At 35.9% G+C, this 9,722-nt stretch overlaps 3 protein-coding genes across 3 annotated transcripts; 1 reads left to right on the forward strand and 2 right to left on the reverse strand.

Annotated features, from left to right (window-relative positions):
* The first annotated feature begins 3,671 nt into the window (after window positions 1-3,671).
* On the forward strand, window positions 3,672-4,680 carry LOC108829402 (calmodulin-binding protein 25). Its single transcript, XM_018603058.2, has one exon. It carries the CDS (start codon window positions 3,800-3,802, stop codon window positions 4,502-4,504), a length of 705 nt encoding a protein of 234 aa, XP_018458560.1. The 5' UTR covers window positions 3,672-3,799; the 3' UTR covers window positions 4,505-4,680.
* Window positions 4,681-7,121: 2,441 nt separating this feature from the next.
* On the reverse strand, window positions 7,122-7,976 carry LOC108829406 (50S ribosomal protein 5, chloroplastic). Its single transcript, XM_018603062.2, has 2 exons — window positions 7,821-7,976; window positions 7,122-7,581 (listed from the first exon to the last, which is right to left on the reverse strand). The coding sequence occupies exons 1-2, from the start codon at window positions 7,894-7,896 to the stop codon at window positions 7,238-7,240; spliced, it is 420 nt and encodes a 139-aa protein (XP_018458564.1). The 5' UTR covers window positions 7,897-7,976; the 3' UTR covers window positions 7,122-7,237.
* Window positions 7,977-8,975: 999 nt separating this feature from the next.
* On the reverse strand, window positions 8,976-9,668 carry LOC130506390 (probable aquaporin SIP2-1). The gene is made up of 2 exons (XM_057001033.1): window positions 9,345-9,668; window positions 8,976-9,263 (listed from the first exon to the last, which is right to left on the reverse strand). The coding sequence occupies exons 1-2, from the start codon at window positions 9,630-9,632 to the stop codon at window positions 9,099-9,101; spliced, it is 453 nt and encodes a 150-aa protein (XP_056857013.1). The 5' UTR covers window positions 9,633-9,668; the 3' UTR covers window positions 8,976-9,098.
* Window positions 9,669-9,722: the final 54 nt, after the last annotated feature.

Consider the following 9,722-nt stretch of genomic DNA (forward strand, 5'->3'; position numbering starts at 1 on the left):
GAAGTGGAGTATTATCTTTATTTGACATCACAAGACCAATTAAGATTCTGCGATTTATGATACTAGGAACTTGCGATGAAATAGGCACGCGAAAACAAATCGTAAGGGACAATATTAAATCACGACTTATTATATGATTTAAATATTTGTGCTAAATAATTCAATTCGCAAGTGAGATCAACAAGAAGAGAAGTTGCACAAAAAAATACGGAAGCTTTTTGTACCATTTTTTGAAGCTTTTTGTACGATTAAAATGTTACAAAACATTGAATCTTAAGACATTAAAATGTTTTATCATCTGTTTGGTGGCTTCTATTTTAGTTAGATACATGTATGCAGGTATATACATGCAGTATTAGGCCATCTCCAATGGGACTGCAAAACACTATTTTAGTGTAGTTTTTACACTAAAACCATCTCCAATGGGACTGTAAAAATTACACCATTTTAGTGCAACACTATAATTTCACACCAAATTTAGTGTGACACTATTTACTACACCAAAACACTATTCACTCCACTAAAACACTATTCATTTATTTTATTAATAAAACTTACAAATAAATAAATGAGAAATAAAAAGATAAATACATATAATATTATAAAATAACTTTTGGTGTGAAGTTTGGTGTTGTGGTTGGAGAAGAACTTCTTTTTAGTGTTAAAATTACACTAAAATAGTGTGATTTTGACACAAAAATAGTGTTATGGGTTGGAGATGCTCTTATAATCACATATGAAGTAAACATAATTATTCAGCGAAGGAAAAGAAAAGACTATTTGATAGGTTATATGATAAATTAAAAAAACAAAGCCATGTGCAAATGAATTAGTTTTTCTTATTGAAAAGAAATGGAGAAAATAAGAAGAGATAAGAATGGGGCTCTGAGGTGAACAGTGTAAAGATACCAAGCAGGATGAGACATTGGGAGACGCGAGAGCGAGACGCGTTTTGCGTAAAGAGAAAAAAAAGATTGCGAGGCGAATAATTATTTTCAGTTACCCCATGCATGATTCATGCAAAAGTCTCAGAGCATCTCCATTAGGGGTTTTATACCCCTAATCCTTAACTGTTCCAAAAAAAAAAATATATTAAAAAAATCGTGGGACCCACTTTCACTTTGAACCTGTCTCTTAAAAATCCTTCTGAGTGAACCTGTTTCTTAACTGTTTTACGGGCTCCACGCCACGTGGCGGCCCGCGATTGGTTCCGTTCTATTTTTTTTTTTTTTAAATTAAAAAGAAAAAAAAAATTAATAAAAAATTTTGTTTTGGAATTCGAACCCAGTCTCACTAATGGAGATGCTCTCACAGTCAGTCACGACTCCCACGTTACAGTATCATTTAGTATAATTTTAGAACATTTTTTTTTGTAACAAGTGTGTCGCTTTAGGAAAAAAACTTGTCGCTTTTGACACACTTGTTACTTTCAGTTACATACGACTAATTAAGTTAATTTGCATGTATGTGATAGAAGTATAAATTTAAACGAAATATATGTCCAGTCTAGTGCATGCATGTGTAAGAAAATTAAAAAGCAATTCATGATATTTAATATGTTTTCCAGATAAAACTTTCACATAGTATAAAATAGCATTCACATTGGGAAATCATGCTAATTAGTATAAACCAATCCTTTTTTTTCTACTGAGGTTTGAACCAATCCTTTTCACCTATGTATATTCAGAATCTTATTGATCCCAAATCAATGTCTTATTTTGAAAACATATTTCAGCTACTATATACAGTATAAGACTGTACTGCTTCTGTGGAAGAAATATGTCAATATTCTGAAATTCAAATCTCACACTAGAATGAGTACGTATTGTTCTAATTAATATTTTAAATAGACATAATTCTCCGTCGTTGCTGTATACCAGTCTTGGGTTTGAAGATGTACACCTTTATTATACAATATAAAACCTATGCAAAGAGTGTAAATTGGCCAGTCACTGGTGGAATTAAAAGTCAATAAACTTGCGACTTTGAATCACATATATTAATATCAGTTTAGCTTTCTTTTAATATATTTGATTAACAATCATTCCGAACGGGGTATGGTTTACATAGTTACACAGATTGAACCGGATGAAATGGTATTAAACCAGTTTAGCAAAGAAACGTTATCTAAGTGGGGATTTAAACAGTCCTCGAAACTACTCTCCACTTAAATACCAGATTGAAGATCAGTTTAGCTAAGCTATAGCCTTATAGGTTGTTCCGGATCAACAGAGACAAGCTACATGTTTAGGTTTTAAATATCAAAACGACAGTCAATAAATTATAATCAGTGTCTATTTATTGTTGTCAATTTTTTCGGGAAAATTTTGGTGTTGTCATTGGTTAAACCACCATACAATTAACTTGCTCAACTTTAACTTAGCTTTTAATTGCCTTACCCATTTGACAATAGGGAAATTTCTCATTAAAATAAAGGAAGTGGAAAAAAAAAACCATTGAATAGGTCAAACTCTTGGTATATATGTATAATATATACTCCACAGGAAAATGACTTGATCACGTACGTAGTATGTTGGCGAATGGGTCAAACCATGGATGGTGGGATTTATTATCAGATATTCTTTTAATGTTCTTCCTTGCAATCTTAGATATGTATGTTTGTTTCATTTTTTGTAGGTTCGTATAGATTTAGACAGACAAGAGAATTTAGATAAGTGTACATTGTCACACTATAATAGAAACCAAAATTTGATACGATGCGTCTCACCGACCGTTAATTTTTTGAAGTTTAACAAATATCAACACAAAACAAGAACCGTTTTAAAATCAAATACATATTCGTCTATACATAAGGGGTATTATGTACCTTGTCGGCTTATGACTCCGGAAAGATAGAAAGATAATATCTTTGCCGGCTTTGTGTATGTATTTCTCGGTTTAAATCTATAAAAATCCATCAGATGACAAAAAAAAAAAAAAGGGCACATTAAAAGAAGACTAGGAGTCTAGGAGCTAGCTAAGTGCTATATATATTCTTCTTCTTTTTTGCTAAATACTATATATTCTTCTGTTAGTATTACTCACACAGGTTTTACTTGCATTACGTAATATAGCACGTTTCCCTTTCGTTCTTTCTATTTGTTTCAAGTTTGCATCCAAACGGTTTGGACGGAACAGACAATGTAGTCGGTGCACGACAAGAGATCATGTAAACAAGTTGCATTCATGTGTTTATGAACAGAACCGGCCTTAAATATAGACAAGTGAAATATTAGCATGTAGCTCCTAAATTTTTAAAAATAATTTACATCGACATAGGTTTTTAAAATGTTATTTAATAGTTTTGAAACTATATCACCGTGACAAAAAAAAAGAAACTATATCACATTACAAATTCATAACTTCATAGAAAATTTGATAGAAATGATGCATCAGTTAAAACAACGCTAAAGAACTCTGTCCACATTAAAAAAAAAAACTCTAGTATATTATTATACGTCATTATCCGTAATTAATACGGGATAAGTTTGGTCATGGATTTATGGGTTTAATCAATTAAGACCGTAGACCAAACAGAGCTGAGTCAGACATCCGTACAACACTGCTGACGCGTGTCTGACTTTCTCTCTCTCTCTCCTCTCTACGCGTTTTCTCTCTATACACTCTCTCTCGCCGCCGTCCTATTTATTATCTCTCCCCTTCCGCCTTCATTATTTCACTCTCTAACTTCTTCTCCACTCCTATAAACAAAAAACAGAGAGCCCCAAAAATCTCTATTCGATTTTTTTTTACCGTCTTCAATTCCAAATTTCACCGCAGTTAAAAAAAAAACAAAAAAATGGCGTCGTTTGATGGATTAGCGAGCGTTGAGCCTTGGTCGTTCCGACAAAGCTTCAACATCGACTCTTGGTTAATTCCAGATCACGACAGTGACGTACTCGCCAAAGCTCTTCACAGATCCATCTCCACATCCACCACACCCGCCGGCGATTCTTTCTCTCCCTCAGCTTACTTTGACTCCGCCGCCGCCGCCGCCGTCTCCGATCTTTCTCCTCCTCAGACCCTCTCTAACGTCTCCTTCGTCTCAGATCCGGACATCTCCGTCGTCGGAGGTGTGAAGCGGAAGCGTGTTGGTCCCGGAGACAAACCGGCGAAACGCCGGTCTCGAGTCTCCACGAAGAAGTCTCAGACCACGTTTATAACGGCGGACGCGGCTAACTTCCGGCATATGGTTCAGCAAGTCACCGGCGCGAAGTTCGTCGGTTCTTCTTCCCCCGGCATTTTCTCTCCGGTCGTGAAGCCGGAGCCGCATAGGCTCGCTAGCAGGCTACCTCCTCCACCATCTTCCTCGGCTGTTCCCACGCTCGATACGTCGTCGTTTTTGTCGAACCATCACCAGGAGAACATGGTCAACGATTTCAGCTCTGTTTCAGCGCCGGTGCGTACGGCGGCGACGGTGAAGTCCGGTGTTGTTGGTGGTGGTGGCTCCGCCGTGGAGTTAGATAGTTACTTCCCGACGCTTGAGTCGTGGAAAGTTATGTGATCGAATCGGATTTAAAAGTTAGTGTTTGTAGATGTAGTAGTCCCATGTAGCTCTCTTGGTTTTGTTATGAACATCTCTTGTTATTGTCCTGAGCTTGGTGGCTATCTATTCTATGGAGTCTCTTGTTCATACTGTTGGGAGATTAATTAATCAATGGTTAATGGCGATTTTTAGTTTTTGTTACGATTAACAAAATAACACACAAGATAAAGAATATCTTTTCTTGATGGTCCCTATGGACATTTGTTGTCAATATCACACATAAGACAATCATATACGTTACCACCACACCACCAATTATTATGTGTTCTTTACTGATACAAATCCATATAATTTTCTTTAATTGAATACCAGAAACTGTTGCAAAAGAAAAGCTCAGTGTAACAACTAATCAGTAACCAGTTTATACAAAAGAGAAGGTTATCTTCCAAGAACTACACCCATGAGACCATGTCAAAGTAAACTATAGTGCTAGAGCCCAAGTCAAAAGATTACATCGTTCATAAAAAAAAAAAGGTTAAAAAACACTTGTAATGGGTTTGGTGATCAGACAAAAAATTAACTAAAATAGACTATTTTAAATTTAATTAAAAAGGTTAAGTTGTGAAATATAAAAAGAATGAAAGAAAATAGACTATTTATTTCTTGATATAGTATTTAAATTAAGTAAGTTATCTAAAGAGGAGGAGAAAAGTCCCAAGCAATCTGAAGTTGTTCAAAGTTTCAGTTTTTTATTTTCCAATACCACCTTGGGGCCAGGCGAGTTTAAAAGCTGAGTCAACGTCAATGCTACAAAAGAGGAAGCAGTGATCATCCATCCATCATCAGTCGTGTTCTTAGTTTAGACAGTAAAACGTCACTTGCGTTTGAATACTTGACTCCAACACTACACGACACCGCCTATGTCTTGTTGTGATTAAACTCACCCATTAACACACATAACGTAAACTTTAAACAGACTTCAAATTCTGAAACCTTTAATCAGTGTGGACACGATTTGGATGATCTTATCGTTTTGTTGGATCTATGCACAGTGATTATATATCCGAATCTTTTTAAGGAACATGTGGACGGTGGAAGAGACTACTACTAACTCAGCAATAAATATAAGGAGGGACCATAGATTGACTCAGAAATTAAATAATAATATAGTCAGAAACAAAGACTAATGCAACGGCGACAAGTATAGGTGGTTGTTGGTTGCACTTGCACCTGAGAAGGGGTTTATGAGGGAAACATCATCTACTTTGACTTGATCAGATTCAGACACTTATATATCATCTCATGTGGGTCTATCTTTGGACATCTAAACATATAAACGAGGACGACACAATGAATTTATTTATGTGTTAGGTTTAATTCGGATAGAATATGTGATGTAAAGAAACCTAATTATAATGCAAGTGCAAGAGTGTAAGCATATCTTTGGAACTTCCTTTGGTTATACCACCTTCATCTTAGAGTGACTTTGCTTTTGTGATGAATCACATATCCTTCCTCAAATGATTTCTGAAAAAAAACTACAATGCTTATAAAAAACAATGTCGTCAACACCATACAAGTCGACAATTTTGGTCACAACAATGCTTTATATACTCAAAAAGGCTGATGAGAAAAATCTAAAACCATGTCAATGAATGACATTCGGCTATCGTTCTATAAGACGAGACTGAGGAAAAACGCTAGGCTATTCAGGAAAAGAATCGTCGACCTCAAACGCACCGCTCTAATTGGAGAGCAGTACTGACATACATATTCACACTTGAGATGGATATGCGCTTTGTGCAACATGTTCTGATGTTCATATACCACACTAATTAAATATCGGGCCTAAAGTCATGGTAGGACTTATATTAGGCCTATACTTAACATTAGGCCCAATTAAATATTCCTGATTGATTGATGACCACTAAATGAATGAAAAAAATGAAAATAAAATTTCATTTGAGAAAATGAAAAAAAAAAAGTTTTGTTCATTTTGTTGCTCATCATTATTGCAGAGGGATTTTTTTCTTTATAAATTCATTCCTCCATTGAAAAATTTAAGGGGGGAAAAGAGTGGAACCTACCTATAATCAATTTGACAAAAAATTCAACCTAACTGGTATAAATTTTGAGGAACACAAAATTCACTATAATTTTTTTCTTTCAACATGGTTACCAGTTGAAGCCTTACAAACTGTGCCATTCATCAGTCTTTTTGACCTTCTTTTGTCATTCATCAGTCTTTTTATTAGGCCATTCATCAGTCTTTAGTGACCTAATGTATATTAGGCCATTCAGCAGTCTTTTTGACCTTCTTTTGTGCAACTGTGCCTTTGTTTAAATCCAAAGAAACAAATCTATACTTTTTTATTTTTATAGTGGTTTCGTCAGAGGACCAGTAAAACCCCAAAGCTTTCTCCTTTTCATTCCATGACAAGTTCAAGCAAGGTCCAGTCCTTCCCGTGGTAAGCCATGCGCTTAATTAAAGTCTCTTACATGTAAAGTATTTGTTGATCAGTCATCATCCGCGCACATGTTCTTCCTTAATGACTAAATGGTTCAATGCAAGCTCCAAACTCCTTATGCCTTCTATCTAAACACTGATCACTCTTTGTAATGAATCCTTTTAAAGAAGTAAAGAACTCTCTCAGCTTGAGATTTAATCCAAAACAAATGTCTACATTTCAAATTCCGGAAAGTTTACAAACAACATTACAAGAAAAGTTGAGACAGGGAAGAGAGTCATCTCTAGACATTCTTGAGCTTCTTCATCTTGGAAGGTGGCCATCGACCCTTCTTCCTCAACTTACGCTTACGAACCAGACGTTTCCTCCTTAGCCTAATCTTCTTGGCCAGCTTCATCTTCATCCTCTGTTCCAGCAGCAGCTTTTCTTTAGCTTCTTTTGACTCCAACGGTAGTTTGTCAACAGTCTTAGGCGGTTCCTCACTGCTCTCGGGCTCAGCTGCTCCGTCCACACCAGAAGAAGCAGCTGCCTTCACAATCGCTGCTCTTCCATTGCTGATGCTCAAGCTGTACGCACTCAGAGAGACTCTGTTCTTTGTCTCGACGGTGTTGGGTTTAAGGCCTAAAACTGAACCGAAAAAATGATCACAACTTTCACAAGTAAGTAACCTAAGAAGTATCAGATCTTAAAGTGTTCGATGAAATGCCTCAATGAAAAATCTAATCCTATCTTTTTAGCTTTAAAACAAAACAAAGGAGGAAGCTTTTTGCTTCAAAACTGAGAAACTGAAGTAGCCCAGGTTTCTTGTGGGTCTGTAACGGAAGTAATAAGTCAGATGAATAGAGAAACTAGTGAAAATGCCGTACCTGGTGAAGCGAAAGACGAAACTTGAAGCCTTGGAGGAGAGAGAGGAGCGAGAGAATTGAAACAGAGAAGAGACATCTTCTTGGTACAGAAGGATTTCGCCTTCAGACAGTCATTTGAAGTTTAGTTTCTGGATAAGGTTTTTTTTTTTCAGTCTCTCCGTCTACTACTTAACGAACGGATTGGATTTGATCTGGTTCAATCCGGTTTGCACTGGTTTAAATTCGCTTTTTTCTTTCTGCTGTTGTTAGTCGATTTAGATTTGATTGTTGCTTGCTTTAGAAGAAACCAAATATTTTTTTTTTTTTTGCTAAAAAGAAACCAAATATTTTTTTTGCTAAAAAGAAACCAAATATTTGTATTCAGATATTTTGAGATTCGGTTCGAGTTCGAAATCCAGTTCTTGGATAGATAGGAAATTATGTACCGTTCAGATATCTATATCTTCGGTGATCCGGTTCGGTTCGGATAATTTGCTTAATCCTTTCTTGATTCTTTATGTAACTGGCTAACTGCCTCTAGAGAATGACTTGAAGCTGAATAAATGGAGATTACTCTTTGTCATTTATTAACTGTTTTACGTAATTGTGAAGGAAAAAAAAAATCCAGATAAATAATAAACATTGTAGGTTTTGTGAGCTTTAGCATTAGATTTTCTTTAATTTTTCTTTTCATTTTTAGTTGTATTTATATTTCCAGAATGATTCATCTGGATCTCACAAACATCACATATTTTTTTTCATATTTTTTGTTGTAGTGTGTAATTAATGTATAAAATTGTGTGTTTCGACATGCACGTCATCATTGAGGTAATAGAATTTGAAACCACAAGATTAATAGTAAGCTGTGTCTGAAAATGTTGCCATTTTTGTTTCAGACAATCCGAACTACGGCAAGAATATTCCCAGCTGTGTTGGATGTTGAGAACCCTGAGTTCAAGAGGACAAACCGATGATCCTTCATTCGTTAAAAACCTCAAGAGGATTCCTCTCATTGCTGGTTTCGAGATCTTGGCTGCTTACCTCATGCCTCCTGTTGAGTCTGGATCTGTTGACTTTGCTGAGTTTGAGCCTAATTTTGTCTATCAGTAGCTGCAAAATGTCAAGTCTTTGAAGGCTGGTTCTTGATTTCTTGTAGTTGAATGATCTAAACTGAGATAAACCAAAATACTCTGCAGGTTTTATTGAACTGATTGTTACAGTTGAGTTTGCTACATACATAAACGCATTAAGGTAAACTAATGAGAAGAGGATTGAATATGAGAGCTAAAACTCTATTACTCAATCAGATTTAGCCTTAGGTTTCTCTTGTTCTTCGGTGAGAGGCTTAAACACAACATTGAAGAACCAAACAGCAAGCAATGTCGCCTTGATAGGTCCAAGCCAATACACAAGTAAATGCTCCTGTGTTATATGTTCACCTCGTGCGTAAGCCCATCCCATAACCTGCAAAGATTCCACACAATCAAATAAAACAAAAAGCTAAAGAGAAACATCACAATCACAAAGGCTCCTTTGGGTTCATACCGCTGCTGGATTCATGCATCCGCCGGTTAGATCAGCTCCAAGAACATGGAGACTTAATTTAGCAATGCTACCAATCCAAGTCTTCATGAAGAAACTTCCAGGGATCTTTCTTGCTAGTCCCAATGAGAACATTACAATGAAGAATGTTAGTACCCCCTCGGTTAAAGCACCGTGATGGATCGCTACATTTAGTTTTGGTCCTTTCCCAATCTCTGGGAAAACATGAATGATATGTTTAACCCCAAGGATTGATCCCATCACCTGAAAAAAACAGAACAAAAGATTCATCCTTTTCTACTTGTAATAACAAAAACAGAACAAAAGATTCATCCCTTTTCTACTTCTAATAACAAAAACAGAACAAAAGATCACAAAAAC

This window comes from Raphanus sativus, unplaced genomic scaffold, assembly GCF_000801105.2.
Source record: "Raphanus sativus cultivar WK10039 unplaced genomic scaffold, ASM80110v3 Scaffold3187, whole genome shotgun sequence".
NCBI lineage: Eukaryota > Viridiplantae > Streptophyta > Magnoliopsida > Brassicales > Brassicaceae > Raphanus > Raphanus sativus.

What these genes read in the sequence shown, in the direction of transcription:
- LOC108829402 (XM_018603058.2), top strand. Translation starts at nt 3,800, where the DNA reads ATGGCGTCGTTTGATGGATTAGCGAGCGTTGAGCCTTGGTCGTTCCGA.
- LOC108829406 (XM_018603062.2), bottom strand. Translation starts at nt 7,896, where the DNA reads ATGTCTCTTCTCTGTTTCAATTCTCTCGCTCCTCTCTCTCCTCCAAGG. An exon ending in TTCGTCTTTCGCTTCACCAG is followed by an intron (nt 7,582 to 7,820) that starts GTACGGCATTTT and finishes TTTTCGGTTCAG; the next exon opens with TTTTAGGCCTTAAACCCAAC.
- LOC130506390 (XM_057001033.1), bottom strand. Translation starts at nt 9,632, where the DNA reads ATGAATCTTTTGTTCTGTTTTTTTCAGGTGATGGGATCAATCCTTGGG. An exon ending in GATGCATGAATCCAGCAGCG is followed by an intron (nt 9,264 to 9,344) that starts GTATGAACCCAA and finishes GAATCTTTGCAG; the next exon opens with GTTATGGGATGGGCTTACGC.